Genomic DNA, 18,987 nt, shown 5'->3' with positions numbered 1-18,987 from the left:
CTGGCCACGTCACCTGCCACGTCAACTGGCCACGTTACCTGCCACAAGTTGTGGATTGTCCACTGGCCACGTGACCTGGCCATGTCACTTGCCACGTCACCTGCCTCAAGTTGTCTATTGTCCTCTTGCCACGTCATCTGCCATGTCACCTGGCCACGCCACCTGCCACAAGTTGTGGATTGTCCACTGGCCACGTCACCTGCCACAAGTTGTGGATTGTCCACTTGCCATGTCACCTGGCCACGTCACCTGCCACATGACCTGGCCACGTCACCTGCCACATGACCTGGCCACGTCACCTGCCACAAGTTGTGGATTGTCCACTGGCCACGTCACCTGCCACGTCAACTGGCCACGTCACCTGCCACGTCACCTGACCATGTCACCTGCCACAAGTTGTGGATTGTCCACTTGCTACATGACCTGGCCACGTCACCTGCCACGTCACCTAGCCATGTTACCTGCCACAAGTTGTGGATTGTCCACTGGCCACATCACCTGCCACATAACCTACCACAAGTTGTGGATTTTACACTTGCCACGTCACCTGGCCATGTTACCTGCCACAAGTTGTGGATTGTCCACTGGCCACGTCACCTGCCACATCACCTGGCCACGTCACCTACCACAAGTTGTGGATTGTCCACTTGCCACGTCACCTGGCCATGTCACCTGCCACAAGTTGTGGATTGTCCACAATGCAATGCAAGCAATTACATTTTTTATGTTTTTTTTAATGGTTTTTCATCATTTGCCATCATTTTTGAGATTTCTAATGTAAAAAAAATAGGTCACCTTTAAAAACGCCTATAAACTGCGTTTTGCCGCGATTAGCGGCGTTTTGCCGCGATTTGCGTCTGAAACGCGAAAACTGAACGCTTCTGAACCCAAATATTGGGTCTGAAAAAACGGACATAAACCCAACTGCTTTAAAACGCCAAAAAACGTGATTGTGTGGATGGACACATAAGATAACATTAAATGTGTTCAGGGGCAGTTGAAAAAAATGCTCAAATGCCTCTGAACTCGAGTTTAGCAGCGTCTCGTGTGCATGGGGCCTAAGGTGCTAACCCTGATAAAAATGAACAGCCAGTTATATATAGTGAGATGGTTTCTAGTGTATTGTGAAAACACAATTTATATAAGGATGAGTTTACCTTTCTGAACATGTTACATGTTACACCTGTTCTTGAGCATTTTTGCTTGTTTTTGAGCATTTTTCTGATAATACTACTATTACTAATAATGAATTAATTAATGAATAAATGCACACATAAACACACACAATAGGTAAATATTAAATACTACATAAATACAAAAAAATGCCATAAAACGCACATTAAAAATGCCTTAAAAACACTGAAAAATGCAACACACAGAAAGGTAACACGTGTCATTGTACAGCGTTGTAATGCACTGCACTGCTTTGCGGTGACATGAATGAAGTGTCACTTTGTGTAATATATGAATAGGAGTCTGGAGGAGGAGCCTGTTTTTTTCAGGCTGTGGATCAGACCAGACGTTTGTTGGGTGATGATCCTCATCCAGGTTTTGTGAAAATGAATTGTAATGTAATGAAGAGGCCGAGGTTGCTTTCTCCATGATCACACTTGGCTCTCCCAGTCTCTAGCTTTCAAAGTAAAATCCGGAAAAGATCTTCTGCTGCTTCTTTGATGGAATTCGTGAACTTGGTTCAGAAGGTATAACATCTTCCCATTTGAAATTCTCATCTTGAGTCTCCAGACGCTGTAAGGAAAAAAAGACATACATCAAACTCACCGATCAATACAGAGAATGCTCACACATCTTGGAGAATTCTACATACCCAATAATGAAAGTGTATCTAAACCCGAGAACAAAATTCTATTATATTTCCAGCTTACAAGCCTTAGGCCCTGTACACACGACCGAGTTTCTCGGCAGAATTCAGCCAGAAACTCGATCGGAGCTGGATTCTGCCGAGAAACTCGGTCGTCTGTACACTTTTCAGCGAGGAAGCCGATGAGGAACTCGTCGGGCCGAATAGAGAACATGTTCTCTATTTCCTCGTTGTTCAAGGAGGAAAGTCGGCCAGCCAAGATCCTCGGCGGCTTCGACACTGAACTCGACGAGGAACTCGATGTGTTTGGCACGTCGAGTTCCTCGGACGTGTGTACGGGGCCTCAGCGGTGTATGTATTTATTTTCTTCAGGCAAGTGGCACAATTCTGGTCCTAGGGTGACAACGCTCACTCACTGTACTGTATCTATGGAGCAGCAGCATTGTCACCTGGAACTAGAAGGTTGTTAGGACTATAGAATGTCTCCCCATCTCCTCACCATCATAATAGAACAGGGAGGGGGCTCTGTAGTACATATGGAATGAGAACTGGGGACAATGTTCTCTACTACACTGTTACTGGGTTTCTAGCAGGGTCAATGGGTATTTATTTTCACAGATATAACAAAATGGTTTCAATGGGATGTTTAACAGACCAAAAGCGAACAAATAAAAGGGGTTTGATGTAAGGTTTTACATACGCTTTAAAGAAAATGAATGTAGATAGTGTAAATACTATAGAAAATGAATGTACAGTAGATAGTGGAAATACTATAGAAAATGAATGTAGATAGTGGAAATACTATAAAAATTAATTGCTTTGCTTCTGCCTCCTTAAATCCTCTACCACCCTAAAGGTGCCGGAGCTCTGGTATTCATATACCATATTTATTGGCATACAACACATACTTTTTCCCCCTGAAAATAGAGGGCAAACAGTGTATGCGTGTTATACGCTAATAACTTTTTTAACAGGGGGTCTCCTGGGTGTGCAGGGGGGCTGTATAAGGAAAGGGGCTATGTACTGTGCAGGGGGGAGGAGGCTGTGTAATGTGCAGGGGTCTGTGTAATGTAAAGGGATCTGTATAATGTAATGGGGTCTGTGTAATGTAAAGGGATCTGTATGATGTAAAGGGGGTCTGTGTAATTTAAAGGGGTCTGTGTAATGTGCAGGGGGTCTGTGTAGAGTGCAGGGGGGTCTGTGTAATGTGCAGGGCGGTCTTTAAAATGTAAAGGGGTCCTGCTTTAAGGGGCACGAAGCCTCGACTCCGCCCCCCCCCCTTTTCCCCTTTCCACTGTCTCCTTTTTCATCATTCCCCTATGGGTTTGATTCTCTTTTTTTTTGCTTTACTTTCTTTTCCTCTACATACTTGAAGTTTTATTAAGAAACGTCTATTTTGTCTATTGCTTGCTATTGAGGTTCATATGCTATAGGAGGAGGCTTCCTCAAAATTTAATGGTTTATTGTCATGTGACCCTGATTGAAAAACGTATTTCATATGGAAAGACGTTACCTTTGTATGATTATACTGAAAATGTAATAAACATTATTGAAAAGTAAAATGTAAAGGGGTCTGTGTAATGTGCAGAGGGGTCTGTTCAATGTAAAGGGGTCTGTGTAATGTGCAGGGGGGTCTTTAAAATGTAAAGGGGTCTGTGTAATGTGCAGGGGGATCTGTGCAATGTAAAGGGGGCTGTGGAAAGTTTTTTTTCCTGAAACATCCTTCTTAAAATGAGTGTGCGCGTTATACCCCTATGCATGTTATACTCTGATAAATACGGTACTTACTGGTCTTGTGTAATCCAGTGGTTTGACCTTTCCAAGTTCTAAGTCCTTCCAGTTGACGCCTCTAAAAAATGCATGATCTCTGACATCATGGACGAGCTCCCTTCTCCATGCTTGGTTCATTTCCAGATGCTGTAACAAAGAAACATAAATCATGAGCACCGCAGGCACAGTGATTGGACAATACAATCCCACATTTTTAGCAGTTGCATATTTTCATCCTCCCTGTTCTTGCCGGTAACCTACTTTCACCAAGCTGCTCCCAGTTGCAGCACAAGTGAGAAAACGGGCGTACAATCTTTATTGGACCACTCCATTATACCTTACTAGAAATGCAATTGCCTTAAACCCCCCAACCCCCCACTGTTATCCATAAGACCTGGAGTGTCACATATGTAAATGCTGGCCAGCCCTGCCAACATTTCCCATAATGCTTTCTTTCCCCAATATGAAGTTTGGTGCGCACTTACCCTCATGATGAGACCCCGGAGGTCAGGATCCATGTCCCGTGGATATTCAGACACAGGTTCCATTATCGCCTTTTTCACCTGAGGTTTGGTCATTTTTGAAGTACAGTATGGATGGCGACCAGTTGCCATTTCATAAATCATGACTCCGAGTGAAAAATAATCAGCCTGTATCCCATATGGCTTTTCGAATAACATCTGTAGAAACATAAGAGAGGAAAGGTTAGGTTACATTGTTCAGAGAAGCAGAGGACAGAGATGACACAATACTGACATATACAATGTATGGAGCCTCCCAAGTGTCCTGAGTTTACTGGGATTTGTATTTCTTTTTTTAGATTCTGAAAAAGTGGTATCATTCTTAAAAATGGTTTCGCTCAAAAAACATGAAATTAGGAAGGAGTTGTAGGTATAGTGTAAAGTCAAAGCTGGGTATTTTTTAGTTTGAAAGGAGCAGGGAACGAGACAAGGGACTTTTTTCTGTCTTTGTGTCATTTCCCTTCATTTCCTGCTCCAGAGACACAACGGGAAGTAAGAGGAGATCTTTAAAAGCAAGAGGATATCTCCTTTAAAACTGGTGTCACCGGAATAGGTGAACCAATTGGAAGATTTCTCTTTATCTCCCTTTAAAAAACTCAGGCCATCATCTGGCAGAGCAGATAACAATGGAGCCAATGTCTGGATTGTGATGCCGGATGCAGGTCTCCATGCATTAAGGCCTTAATGGCCGCAGATAAAGGCAACACTTCTGTAGGACTGAGAACTTCCCACCTCTTGTTGGTGATTTAAACAGACCATACAATTATACAATTTTCTTTCCTTCAACCCGTGATTGCTCGATCACAGTCAGTATTGATGGAGGAACCCCTCCCACAGAGCTTTTGTATTCTGACAGTGGAAAGTTTCCCAGCCATCTGAATACATTGATCACTTCTGGTGGCTATAGCTCAGATCAAATGAAAAAAAAAAAAAAACGAAAGGCTAGTTATACTGAAGTCAATGGATAGATTGACTTCAGTGCAACCAGCCTGCCCATAGATGGATCAAAATTTTCTCGGTCACTGCTGGACCCGCTGATAGCACCCAGGACTCAAGTGGAGGCATTATCTATGAACTAAAGGCAGAATGTCCCATAAACTCCTCTACATCCTGTAATGATGGGCTTTGTATCTAGATGAACACTACAATGAAATCAGAAGATGGTTACTTACCTCTGGAGCCATATATTTTACGGTTCCTGCAGTTCCTGTGATCTTCTTTGGAGGAAACACGTCTGTCACTGCAACGCCGAAATCTGCAATTTTAGGATGGCCATATTCGTCCAAAAGCACATTTTCCGGCTTGATGTCCCTATGAGGAGGAAAAAAGACAGTAAGCTTGGTTGTTAGGAGAAATGATGCAAATATATATTATATATTCAAAGAAGATTTATAGTTTTGGGTGGATCTCAGCTTCTTCATTCCCCAAGGGGCCCGTATAGCTGAGTTCCCAGCTCCTCTCATCTGCTGCAATCATTATTGGGAAGTCTCACCCCACCTGCTGGAGTTTTATTCATCCAAATATGGGAGAAGCACTGTGATGACTGCAGCAGAAGGATTTTGTACCCATAACTAAGAATATATATTTTTTAGATAATCCAGATGTTCTGATACTTACCTGTGCATGATTCCTTTGCCATGAAGGTACTGGAGGCCGCAAATTATTTCCGATGTCAGCATTCTGATAGAAAAGAAAGGAGAAAATATAAGAGTTATTATAAGAGTTCAAATTCACAGACCAATCAAAGCTAAATATAAGCATATCGGGCCATATTCTGAGTAAATATCCGCCTGCTTCGCTTAGGGCACTTACACTCCGCTGTCCCAACTTACTGGAGCAGGTGTTGTATTCCCCAACCACTTGCTCCATAAGTTGGGACAGCGGAGTGTAAGTGTCCCGGCGTAGCCTGGCGGATCTCCAAGGGGGCGGCTTCTATTCAAATGAAGCGCGCCCCCGATACAAAAGAACTGGGCATGCGCCGGACTGCAAAAAGCCCAGTGCGCATGCTCCAGTTCTCGGCGGAAAACGTCAATGACGCCGACGTGTGCGTCATTGACGTAAAGTCGTATTCAAGAACGACTTACGTAAACGACGTAAAAACACGACGGGGACCCGACGCCATCTGTAACATGGCCTACGCGAGACTTGCGGAAACTTACCCCTCATATAGCAGGGGTAAGTTTCCGCTTACGCAAACGACGTTAGCGACGGTTACGCGACGCGAACTCGTTCGTGAATCGGCGTAGAAGGATCATTTGCATATGCAAATGACTCCTTCATGTAAATGCCATCTAGCGGCGGCCGGCGTCATTGCATTTAAGATCCGCCAGTGTAAGTGACTTACAGATGGCGGATCTTAAGTGTATCTATGCAAAAATGATTCTAAGAATCAGGAGCATAGATACACGGGTCAAAAAAGGGAGTTACGATGGAGTATCCTGAGTTACTCCATCGTAACTTTACTCAGAATATGGCCCATCGTATATAAGTAAATGTGGGGGCTGGGCTCAGCTCAATGGACCTAGCTATGTCACTGCCAGTCCTCAGTGCTCAGCCAACCCAGCTCCATTATAACCATCATTGATCTTACCTTATCACAACTGGAGAAAGTGGGGCTTGAGCCACTATAAGATCGCGGATGCTCCCTCCTCTGAGATATTCCATGACGTATAGAAGGTATTCCTGTGTGAAAATGAGAGAGATAAATGAGAGAAAGAGGGATATCAGTTACACCAGAGACATTCAAGATTTATGGGGACATTTACAGACACAAACAAGTGCAGTGTGCGGTTTTCTCATAAGAGTTGGAGGAAATGTACCTCTTAGCTCAGAGATCCAACACACCTCCCAGGTAGAGTTCTCCAATCAGAAAAGCTTGTGTTGCCTGCTGATTGGACAGCTCAAGCAGAGGCATGCTGGACCCCTGCAGAGAGACCACTGCTTGCACACACGATACAAGGGTATAACATACCCTGTGTTTGGTAAGAAAAGGGGTAGATGATAAGACTTACCTCAGTCTGAAAGCTGCCATATAGACAAGTCACGAAACGATTGTCTCTAATTTGTTTCAACACCTTAAGCTCGATCATGGCACCTTTGGGATTCTTCTGGAGCATGCGTCTCTTCTTCACAGTCTTGATGGCCACCTTTTTGTTGGTGGCATTATAGGATGCTAGCACAACCTGGAGGAGACAGAGGTACATTAGTTCACATTTCAAAGTTACAATACAATATTACTACAGTCTGGAGGGGTTTTCCTTTGCCTAGTACTGCACATATCAGGAGTGTCATTCTTACAGTGTCTAGGGAGTGAGTAACTATGATCATATTTTCTGCAGTATTCCCAGATCTGTAGGGCTTAGTTCCGGCTAGACACTTGGGGATGCATGCATTATGTTAATACAGAGCCTTTTTTAACAAGACTTGAGAAACCCCCATTGAAGAGGAACTTCAGTCCCCATTATTTCTGCCCTGTCCCTCCTCACCCATGTAGCCATCTTTAAATATTTTGCATGGGCACATATGTGCCATAGGCCTCTGCCCTGTCTTTAGAACAAGGTAGAGTCCTGTGGCACATCTGCGCAGGCACAAAGGTTTCTTATGTGCACACCAGAATAAAATTGCTTTAAAATATATCTAATTGTGGGGGGGGGGGGCAGGGGGAAGAGAGTTATTTGCGTTAAGCTGCAAGCATTATGGCTTAGCACACTTTGCCTCTAGTGTCTAGTGTAAGTGAGACTTTTACAAGAATAGGGATATTTTATCATGGAGAACATGTATAGGAAAACACATTGCAGACTGTGGCAATCTCCTGGGTAAATCAGCAAAATCACTTACCTTTCCAAAAGAACCTTCTCCAAGAAGTTTGTGAGCCGTAAAGGCCTGTAGGTAGAAACTACATTTGGATGTATTAAGCTGGCATAAATCTCTGTTGCTGGTGTTTCCTGGCGTCAGTGAAGCTTTAGATGGTGGGATGCTAGATGGGACTAATAATGCCGAATCCTTGGTTTTGGCCGAAGCCACAGGTGCCACAGGTGCCTGGATACGTGGGGCAGATAATGTCCAACAGTCATCAGGGGTCAAAGCCACAGAAGCTGGAGATGGTTGCTGGTTGCATAATGCAGATAATGCTTTGTCCTTGGTTTGGGTCAAAGCCAATAAAGCCGGAGATGGTGGCTGGATACATGAGACAGATACTTCCCACCAGTCTTCAGGGGTCGAAGACAATGAAGCCGGAGATGGTGGCTGGTTACATGATACAGGTAATGCTTTGTCCTTGGTTTTGGTCAAAGCCAATGAAGCCGGAGATGGTTTCTGGTTGCATGATGCAGATAATGCTTTGTCCTTGGTTTGGGTCAAAGCCGATGATGCTGGAGATGGTGGCTGGCTACATGAGGCAGATAATCCTGAGTCCTTGGCTTGGGTCAAAGCCGATGATGCTGGAGATGGTGGCTTGCTACATGAGGCAGATACTGCTGAGTCCTTGGCTTGGATTAAAGCCGATGAGGCCCCATCCTCAGGGGTCAAAGCCAATGAAGCCGGAGATAATGGCTTGATACATGAGTCAGATAATGCTGAGTCCTTGGCTTGGGTCAAAGCCAATGAAGCTGGAGATGGTGGCTGGCTACATGAGGCAGATAAGGCCCCGTCTTCAGGTGTCAAAGCCAATGAAGCTGGAGATAATGGCTGGATACATGAGTCAGATAATGCTGAGTCCTTGGCTTGAGTCAAAGCCAATGATGCTGGAGATGGTGGCTGGCTACATGAGGCAGATAAGGGCCCGTCTTCAGGGGTCAAAGCCAATGAAGCCGGAGATAATGGCTGGATACATGAGTCAGATAATGTTGAGTCCTTGGCTTGGGTCAAAGCCAATGAAGCTGGAGATGGTGGCTGGCTACATGAGTCAGATAATGCTGAGTCCTTGGCTTGGGTCAAAGCCAATAAAGCCGGAGATAATGGCTGGATACATGAGTCAGATAATGCTGAGTCCTTGGCTTGGGTCAAAGCCAATGATGCTGGAGATGGTGGCTGGTTACATGAGGCAGATAATGCACTGTTTTCAGGGGTTGAAACCAATGAAGCCAGAGATGGTGGCTGGTTACATGAGGCAGATAATGTCCAGTCTTCAGGGGTTAAAGCCAATGAAGTCGGAGCTAGTGGTTGGTTACATGAGGCAGATAATTGCCAGTCTTTAGGGGTCAGAGCCAATGAACCTGGAGATGGTGGCTGGTTACATGATGCATCTAATTCAGAGTCCTTGGTTTGGGGCAAAGCCGATGTCGCCAGGGATGGTGGATGGCTACATGAGGCAGATAGTGCCGAGTCCTTGGTTTGGGTCAAAGCCAATGAAGCTAGAGATGGTGGCTGGCTACATGAGGTAGATAAGCCTGAGTCCTTGAAGTTGGCTGAAGCCAATAACTCGTTGTCATTGCTGCTATCTTCTGAAGCCAGTTGAGGTTGCTCTTCAGTAAAATTGGGTTGAGCGAATGATGCTAAAGAAGATTTTGACTTTGGCTTAATGTTTGGAGCCGATGATGTTCTGCTGGTGATGCCGGTAGGTGAGGCATCTCTTGGCCCTGGGGAGAGAAAGAAAAATTAATTAACAATTTCTTGTTTATAATAAAAACAATCAGTGAATATTTAAATGTATTTTCTTTTTCCTATGTGAATGAACGGCATCCGTGTAAACAATCCTATCAATGCACGTGTATGTATTGAGGTGTGATTTACATAGAAAGTTTGAAGTTTTAGTGACACCGTTTATTGGATAAGTTAAGTGTTTTTTTCCTCTTTTGAACAGCGAGAATTGTATAACATGTAAAGATCAACTGACAAAGATTTAGGGGCAGATCCTCAAAGACATTACGCCGGCGTATCTGTTGATACGCCGCGTAATTTCAAATTTTGCGCGTCGTATCTTTGTTTTGGTATCCACCAAACAAGATACGACGACATCTGTGTTAGATCCGACAGGCGTACGCCTTAGTACGCCGTCGGATCTAAGATGCAATTTTCCGGCGGCCGCTGGGTGGCGTTCACGTCGTAATCCGCGTTGAGTATGCAAATTAGCTATTTCCGAGGATCCACGAACGTACGAGCGGCCATCGCATTCTTTTTACGTCGTTTCCGTTCGGCTTTTTCCGGCGTATAGTTAAAGCTGCTATCTGGTGGCGTACTCAATGTTAAGTATGGCCGTCGTTCCCGCGTAAAATTATACGCCGTTTGCGTAAGTCGTCCGTGAATGGGGCTGGACGCCAATTACGTTCACGTCCAAAACAATGATGTCCTTGCGACGTCATTTGGAGCAATGCACCCTGGGAGTTTTGACGGATGGGGCATGCGCAGTTCGTTTGGCGCGGGGACACGCTTCATTTAAATGAAACACGCCCCCTACTCGCCGCATTTGAATTCCACGCCCTTACGCCGCGAGAGATACACTACGCCGCCGTAACTTACGGTGCAAATTCTTTCAGGATTCAAAGATTTGCGAAGTAAGTTACAGCGGCGTAGCAAATGTATGTGGATCTGCCCCTTAGAGTGTATGTGTAGCCAAAACTGTTCTAAATTTTTGGTAGAGTCAAGGAGGTTTACAACCCTTAGGGCTCTTTCACACGGAGCGGATCCAAATTGATCCGCCCCGTGTGTGTCCGTCGGCTCAGCGGGGATCCTCCGTAAATCCCCGCTGAGCTGTCGGCGGACAGGGCGGTCCCCGCACACTGTGCAGAAACCGCCCTGTCTTTGCTCTGCTCTCCCCTATGGGGAATCGGATGAATACGGACCGTGTGTCCGTATTCATCCGATCCGTTCCGCCAGACGGAAGAAAAATAGGGTTTTCTTCCGTCTGAAAAAGCGGAACTTTGCGGACGCGGATCGTTACGGACGTTAGCGGATGCATCATCCGCTAACGTCTGCAATCCCATAGAGATGCATTACAAGTCCGTAAACGGACTTGTAATAAACGGTCCGTTCGTCCGCCCGTGTGAAAGGGCCCTTAAAAAGTTATTTTTTGTTTCCTGCTGGGGAGATTTCCCTTCATTTCCTGTCCTGGAGAGGCAGCAAGAAACAAGAGACAATTCCTCTGCCCTCTGAGGCCTAGTACACACGAGAGGATTCATCCGCGGATACGGTCCACCGGACCGTTTCCGCGGATAAATCCTCTTGAGGATTTCCGAGGATTTTGATCCGATTAAGTGTACTCACCGTCGGATCAAAATCCGCGCCGAAATACCATCGCGATGACGTGTCGCGCCGTCGCCGCGATGATGACGCGGCGACGTGCGCGACGCTGTCATATAAGGAATTCCACGCATGCGTCGAATCATTACGAGGCATGCGGGGGATTCATTCGGACGGATTGATCCGGTGAGTCTGTACAGACCAGCGGATCAATCCGTTGGGATGGATTCAAGCGGATAGATTTTAAAGCATGTCTTAAAATTTTTATCCGCTGGAAATTCATCCCAGGGGATAAAAATCAGCGGAAACAGATCCGCTGGATTGTACACACCAGGGGATCTATCCGCTGGAGCCGGTCCGTGGATCAATTCCAGCGGATGGATCCTCTCGTGTGTACGGGGCCTTAGTTGTTATTGGAACCGGTGTCCCCATTGAAAGGTTTCCCCTCTATTCCTGTTCTGGTGACAACTCTAAAATGCTTGCTTTTGTACTGTTGACAATGTCAGAATCTCACAGAGGGGACATTCACATCACAACTCTGCACATGTGTTTGGTGCATTGACGCATGTTACATTAGGTGGTTCATTCAAACTCAATAGGATGCAAGGCTAACTTTCTGAAACTATAGATATAATCTATTTAGTATAAACATTTCTAGTCAAGTGTGTCAAGAAAAATGTATGTATTTCATGAATGCTTTTCTGGTATATGTATGGAGATTTTACACAAGGCAATGGGCGGGCTTGAAATGTCAGAAATGTCAGAATGACCTTCCAGTTCAATCCAATAAAGAAGTGTCCTGACAAGCCTTGTTTCAGCAACATTCTATAGGCCTGGTTCACAACGCCTATACACCTGGATAAGGATTGTTACCGCTTCTAGACAATCAGTGGAGAGGGTGGAATTAGAATTAATTAGATGGACTAGTAGAGTTATTTACATAAGTGCATTTAAATTTTATTAAATTCAATTACATAATTAGGAATGGGCGTTCCTATCCAGAGGGAAGGTGATTGACGGCCGGCTCTGGCACGTCACGCTCCCCGAAGACAGCCGGAGTAGGTCTCGGCTCTTCACGGCGCTATACGGCGCCTGCGCACAGACTATGCGCAGGCGCCGTGAAGAGCCAAGTCCTATTTCGGCTATTTCCGGAGAAGCGTGACGTGCCAGAGCCGGCCGTCAATCACCTTCGCTCTGGATAGGAACGCCCATTCCCCGCGGGGAGTCGGAATCTTCAATATACGATTGCACAGTGAGTACGGGGCTAAAAAAATAAATACAGGCATACTGTATATATATATATATATAGTAAATGTATAAACTGCAGAACACAGGTAGCAATGAGTATATATATTAAAATTATAATCTAATGCAGGGATATTCATTTAATTTTTTTTTATAAAAAAATTAAATAATCTATATATATATATATATATATATATATATATATATATATATATATATATATAAAATTATTTAAAAAATGATCTATTTATTTATTATTCCAATATCCCTGCATTAGAATATAAATTTACTATATATATATATATATATATATATATATATATATATATATATATGTACATGTATAATCTAATGCAGGGATATTGAAATAATAATTCAATAAATAAATAATTAAATATTTAAATAAATTATATATATATATATATATATATATATATATATATATATATATATATATATATATATATATATATATATATATATTATTTATTTTAATATTTATTTATTTATTTATTATTCAAATATCCCTGCATTAGATTATAAATGTACTATAGATATATATATATATATATATATATATATATATATATATATATATATATATATATATATTTATATAGTAAATTTATAATCGAATGCAGGGATTTTGGAATAATAATTAAATAAATAAATAATTAAATATTTAAATATTTATTTATTTATATTAATAAATTATTGGGTCCTAATTTTATGATTATGACACTTACCATTTGTGTTATCTCCATGCACTTTCCTGGCAATGCATGGACACCATTTGCTGAAAAGTGCTGAGATGACTTTCCTAACTGACCTACACCCTTTCTTTTTCTGGGTAGTAGGAACAGTCTGTCGGTTGAGCTGGCTCATCTCTGCTGAGGGTCCAGCTGTCTCTGTTTTTTTTGTGTTGGATTTCAAAAAATCCTTTCTCTTATTCTTCAAGTGAAATCGTTTCATTATTTAATAATGAACAATGGTGAGTGAAGATAAGTTGTTGTTCTGATTGCTGAGCGAAGATAAGTGGTTTTTCTATCTGTTTGCTGAGCGAAGATAACTTGTTATCAATCTAAATGCTGAGTAAAGCTGAACGCTTCCTCTCACATCAGAGTACACAAACAAGTGCTGGATCTGCCCAGCCAGCTGGCTATTTATTGACCAAGGCTATGACATCACAAAGGGCTTCACTGAAATTTGAATAGTGGGCGGGGCTTCAACTGGCAGTTAGAACTTTTTTTTCTCCACTGAAATTTGAATAGTGGGCGGGGCTTCAACTGGCAGTTAGAACTTTTTTTTCTCCACTGAAATTTGAATAGTGGGCGGGGCTTCAACTGTCAGTTAGACTTTTTTTTTTCTTTAGCTCATTCCAAAGCTTTGTGAATGGAGCCTAAAGGGGAACATTTGTCAAGCAAATTAGTGACACAATTAGGTTAAGGTTTATAGACCGGTGTGTCTGTATTCCTAGACAGCCAAGGGAGACAGATTTAGTACTGAAGATGAGACAGATTTCCACTGTAAACAGACACACCTTAACAGCACGGAATAAAATTTGATACTTTGTGACAATACTATTGTTTACCAATCAATTTTTCACTTTATTTACAACCAGTCTCCCAATCTAAAAGTCCCACCGAGGAAACACAACCCCAATTTTGGGGTACACATATTTGTTCAGAATTAAGAAGTGGTCAGGGTCAGGGCTAAAGAGCAGCAAAGGAGGAATTCATGACTCAGGTGGTATCCTTGTAATAAGCCCCCATTCACACTGGTGTGATTTCTCTTGTGTTTCTCTATGGTGCCTGTTCACATCAATGTAGTACGGTGCAGTGCGTTTTTTTTGGTTAGCTGCAGATGCTTCTTTTGGATCAATGCAGTTTAGTGTTTTTTGGCCCCATAGACTTCAATAGGATAGAATAGAGTTTTAGATATAAAACCCAGTGTCCTCTTCCTGCAAAGAGGCACAAAAAAACGCAGTGATCCGGTGCAGGAAGAACAAAGCTGAATTAGTAGGACAGGGAAGTGTGAGGATGGGGTGCACAGTGCAGTAACCCATAGCAACCAGATTTCACTATGCCGCCCTGTAGAAGTGATCACCTACAGGCTTTTTTTTTTTTTTTTTTAACCCTTTCAAGGTCATGGCAGTCAATCCAGTTTGACCAGTGAGAGTTTTGAAACATGTAAGAGTCAATTTACAAAGCTTTACAGCGGGGGTTGCCAGCCGTCGATTGTCGGCGTGCCGATAGGTGGATTGTTTTTTTGTTTTTTTTTTTACTTTTTACTTTTTATTTTCTTTTTGTATTCAAGGTCACAAGAATTTAACATACAGACAGAAAAAAAAAAAAAAAACATACAGTGCAATATCTTATACATATTGTCACTTCAGAGAGCAAATAGCCATATATCTACAAACAAAATTATAACCGTTTCGGTCCTTTGCTCTATTCTTAAAGTAACCAACTTCCAATTTTTAACCACTTTATCTACTTCCCTAGTTCGGATGTATTATCCTCATACACCTCCTCCTCTCTGTTCCCTTGTCCTTGGTGTACCCTACCTAACCCTCCCCTTAATTGGGACCCCCAAACCAAACAAAATATATATAAAAAAAAAAGGGCCTAAAAAATTTCTCTCTTTTGTCATCTGACTTCTCAGAGATGGTAAAAACTCTTTATAATATCCAATTGTGTAGCCATCTGGCCCCGGGGCTTTCCCGTCTTTCATAGATTTTAATGTTGCCTCTAATTCCTCAACTGAGATGGGGGTATCTAGACTGGCCTGGGCAATAGGTGGTAACCTAACCATGTCCACTGTTGAAAGATATTCATCTATCTCTGTTTGGGACACCGGTATCTGAACCAGATTGTACAGGTTGGAATAGTATCTACCAAATTCCTCCGCTATTTCCTTTGGTTTCCTTTTTAATTGCCCCTCCTCCCCCTTAATTTGTGGAATAAACGTTGATTGGCTCTTCTCTTTCAGCTTCCCCGCTAATAATCTACTACCCTTGTCCCCAAATTCGTAATTTGTTTTCTTTCCCCTTTGTATAATTGCTTTAGCCTTGTAACGTAAGAGCTCTGTAATCTGCCTCCTCAAATGGCTCAGTTCTCTACCTACTTGGGGGGTAAGTGTCTTTTTATGCTGAAGTTCTAATGTTTGGATTTCTGCTAGTAAATTTTTAACCTGTTGATCACGTTTCTTTTTTATTTTCGCTCCGTGTCTAATCAAATTCCCCCTGATTACCGCCTTATGGGCTTCCCACACCATCCCTGGATTACTCCCGGGGGTGTCATTCATTTGGAAGTATTCTGCAATTTCTCAGGCTACATCTTCTCTCACTTCTTCATTCTGCAGGAGGCTTTCATTAAGACGCCACCTTCTTTCCTGAGCCAACTCTGTTCCAGACAGCGAAATACGTAAACTCACCGGCGCGCATGGTCTGACCACGTTATGTTACCTATGGAAACCTCTGTGACAGATGGAATCAGATAGTGGGGTATCATAAACAGATCAATCCTAGAATACACCTGATGTGGATTGGAGTAAAAGGTGTAATCTTTCTCCTCTCCATGCAGCGTCCTCCATGCATCCACTAGCTGGGCCTCATACAGTCTACCCAACACACCCCGTCTGATTCCATCTGCGACAGATGAAGTCCCCCTAGAGCAATCAATCTTTGGATTTAGGGGGATATTGAAATCTCCCCCCACTATTAATTTACCTTCCGAAATTGCCATCAATTGCCTCAGGACCTTCCTCAAAAATACATCTTGTTGCACGTTTGGTAGATACACCGTAGCAAGAGTCACCTTAATTCCTCTTATTGTCCCCTTTAAAAAAAGATATCTCCCTTTTGGATCTTGATACCTATTTTCTAATATCCAAGGGATCCTGTTGGATATCAGAATGGAAACCCCTTTGGATTTTGCTTCTTGATTATCCGCATGGTACACAAATGGGTAATACTTATTTTGTAGCATTGGAAGCCCTCCTGATCTAAAGTGCGTCTCCTGGATGTAGACGATGTCTGTTTCTGAAGACCTCATATCCTTCAATAACATCCTGCGTTTCTCGGGGGTGTTAAGTCCCCTAACATTCAAGGATGTAATTTTTATTCCCTCCATCTGAAAGCTAAGGGGAAAACAATACCGAGAGGGCGGAAGAGAAGGAGGGAGGAGGGAGAAGAGAGAGAAAAAAAATTCTGGGCGTGGATCTCACTCCCACTAACCCACTCTACTTCCCCCCACCCCCGTTACCCCTACCACCCCCCCTCCCTCCCCCTCCCCCCCTATGTCTCACTAAAAGAGAGAACCCACTTATGACCCCCAACCCCAATTGGTCAGTGGGTAGTTCCTATTCCAGGGGCCGGTCCAATTTGGCAGAGCACTTTATCTAGTTATTCCAACTTGACCGTAATTAAAAAAGAAAAAATATGTGAAATCCCCAAAAAAAGAAAAAGCTAAATACTCCAAGCTGCCCATCCCCCCCCCCCTCCGTTTTATTGATTCCCTATGGACTCATCTCAACTTCCTTCCCATCCCGTTTCCACCCCTCTTTAACCTCCGCTCTTTCCCACAGCCTCACCCCCGGTCCTTCCCCCCCCCCCTCCTCCCCCCCTCCCCATCAAACTAATTTTCCTCACTTCCCAATCCCTCCCCCTCCCTCCACCCACTCCCCCCACCACCCCCCACATCCCTGGGGGGGGGGAGAGGGGGGGGCGTGAAAAAAGGAAGGAACCCCTGGAGCCCACCCCCCCGCCCCCCCCCACCCATCTGCAAAACAATATACAGGCATACCCCAATTTTAAGTACACAATGGGACCAGAGCATGTATGTAAAACGAAAATGTACTTAAAGTGAAACAATACCCTTTTTCACTTATAGGGTGTAGTGAGGGATCAGGGGGTGTAGTGGGGGTGTTAGGAGCTGTAGTTAAGGTCTCAGGGGCTGTAGTGGGGGTGTCAGGGGCACACTGGAACAGGGCGGGCTATGCTCTCTGAGCTTCAGCTCCTTCTACTGCGGCTGCAAAATGTCTGTACAGTACTTGTAAGGCACTTTACATACACTCACGGGTATGTCCTTACTGGTGAGTGTATGTAAAGTGAGTGTACTTAAAGCGGGGTATGCCTGTACAGTGCATTATACTGTGCTCTTGAAATATTCCAGGAGGTGTGGGAGCTGGCCGGAACGACCGGGGGTTTCCCCCCCGCCTTCCCCCCCCAGCCCCCCCCTCCTCCTCCTTAGTGCTATATACATTCCTTATATTATCGTGATTATCGTGAATATTACTTATGTTACCTAACTTTGACCCCTAGGGTCTATTGTATTATATTCTCGTCCCCTCTGGTAAAGGGGGCGAGGATAATTAAAATAATTAACAACCATGTCAAACAGAACAGAACAGAACTTATGATCTTACACCAAAACACTTATAATATTATCCTCGTACCACTCCTAGTGTTGTATATCCTCTAAGGACAACAACACCTCAATTGTAAAACAACCATAATTAAGGTCTCCCAAAAAAAAGGAAAAATCGGGGGGAGACACAAAAGCATGCATTCCTTAAACACAACAAGGAAAAAAAAACAAACAAAAAAAAACCCCAATAAAGTGAAGACATAAAGCAGAGCATTGGTCTGCAAAAAAACAGTGATTCCAAATATAATAAAGATGGGTCTCCCCACAGGCTACCCTCGCCTGAAGGGGTAAGGGGCGAGGGGGGGGGGGGAGCAACCCAGAGCGTCCGGGGATAAACACCGGAGCACAATGGGCCCCTCCACCTGTTATAATAAACCAATCCAAATCATCCCCGCCAGCGATCCAATGGAGGCCAGGCGGGGACCACAAGGAAATAAACCCCGAAAAAAAAAGGGGCACAAAGAAGGGGGCAAGAGGAGGGGGGAAAAATGTCACATGGGACGGTGGGTGGGGAAAAAAAAAAAAGGAGAAGGGAGGGGGGTCCGACCCCCCCCCCCCTCTATGACCTTAATGCCACAGAAAGGGCCTTAGGGCTACGACCCCAAAAAAAAGAAAAAGTTAATCCATAGTTCCTCTATAGGTCATAAACCCCATCGCATTATGAGGTATAGGGTCTCTATATCCTAAGAGAGCACGGCCCTCCCCTGATCCCTATCTACCCTTCCTAATCTCCTTGACCCTGTAGAGTTTGTTGTACTGTTAGTCCGGCTTGGTAGATGTTGTAGCCAATTTGGGACTTCTATCGCTTCCATCTCCATAAATTTGAACATCTCGGGTAGCTTCATAGGCTGTTGTAAGTGAAATGTCTGTGTATTCTTCTTAATTATAACTGCTATGGGATACCCCCATCGATATGTCCCTCCTGCCTGTTTAACCTTATCTAATACCAAGCGTAGCATAGCTCTCCTTTGGAGGGTAGCACGGGAGAGATCCGGCAATATTTGTATCCGGGACCCTTCATACACCG

At 43.7% G+C, this 18,987-nt stretch overlaps 2 protein-coding genes across 2 annotated transcripts; both read right to left on the bottom strand.

The window, feature by feature from the left end:
* Positions 1-1,024: 1,024 nt before the first annotated feature.
* Positions 1,025-4,265, bottom strand: LOC120944867 (protein kinase C beta type-like). The gene is made up of 3 exons (XM_040358618.1): positions 4,075-4,265; positions 3,608-3,736; positions 1,025-1,746 (listed from the first exon to the last, which is right to left on the bottom strand). The coding sequence occupies exons 1-3, from the start codon at positions 4,213-4,215 to the stop codon at positions 1,627-1,629; spliced, it is 390 nt and encodes a 129-aa protein (XP_040214552.1). The 5' UTR covers positions 4,216-4,265; the 3' UTR covers positions 1,025-1,626.
* A 245-nt stretch (positions 4,266-4,510) lies between these two features.
* Positions 4,511-13,416, bottom strand: LOC120946227 (nascent polypeptide-associated complex subunit alpha, muscle-specific form-like). The gene is made up of 7 exons (XM_040361051.1): positions 13,278-13,416; positions 7,948-9,686; positions 7,122-7,292; positions 6,701-6,792; positions 5,728-5,790; positions 5,283-5,421; positions 4,511-4,579 (listed from the first exon to the last, which is right to left on the bottom strand). Exons 1-7 carry the CDS (start codon positions 13,414-13,416, stop codon positions 4,511-4,513), a joined length of 2,412 nt encoding a protein of 803 aa, XP_040216985.1.
* Between the last annotated feature and the right edge of the window lie 5,571 nt (positions 13,417-18,987).

This window comes from Rana temporaria, chromosome 7 (assembly GCF_905171775.1).
Source record: "Rana temporaria chromosome 7, aRanTem1.1, whole genome shotgun sequence".
Taxonomy (NCBI): domain Eukaryota; kingdom Metazoa; phylum Chordata; class Amphibia; order Anura; family Ranidae; genus Rana; species Rana temporaria.
Note: the sequence above shows the minus strand (reverse complement) of the source record. Positions and strands in the feature narration are given on the sequence as shown.

Bases quoted from the DNA above. Each gene is read 5' to 3' on its own strand.
- LOC120944867 (XM_040358618.1), bottom strand. From the start codon at position 4,215: ATGATTTATGAAATGGCAACTGGTCGCCATCCATACTGTACTTCAAAA. The intron at 3,737-4,074 runs GTAAGTGCGCAC...TCTTTGTTACAG, and splicing joins TCCGGGGTCTCATCATGAGG to CATCTGGAAATGAACCAAGC. The intron at 1,747-3,607 runs GTAAGTACCGTA...TTTTCCTTACAG, and splicing joins CACTGGATTACACAAGACCA to CGTCTGGAGACTCAAGATGA.
- LOC120946227 (XM_040361051.1), bottom strand. From the start codon at position 13,416: ATGAGCCAGCTCAACCGACAGACTGTTCCTACTACCCAGAAAAAGAAA. The intron at 7,293-7,947 runs GTAAGTGATTTT...TGTCTCCTCCAG, and splicing joins GAGAAGGTTCTTTTGGAAAG to GTTGTGCTAGCATCCTATAA. The intron at 5,791-6,700 runs GTAAGATCAATG...CTTTTCTATCAG, and splicing joins CTTTCTCCAGTTGTGATAAG to AATGCTGACATCGGAAATAA.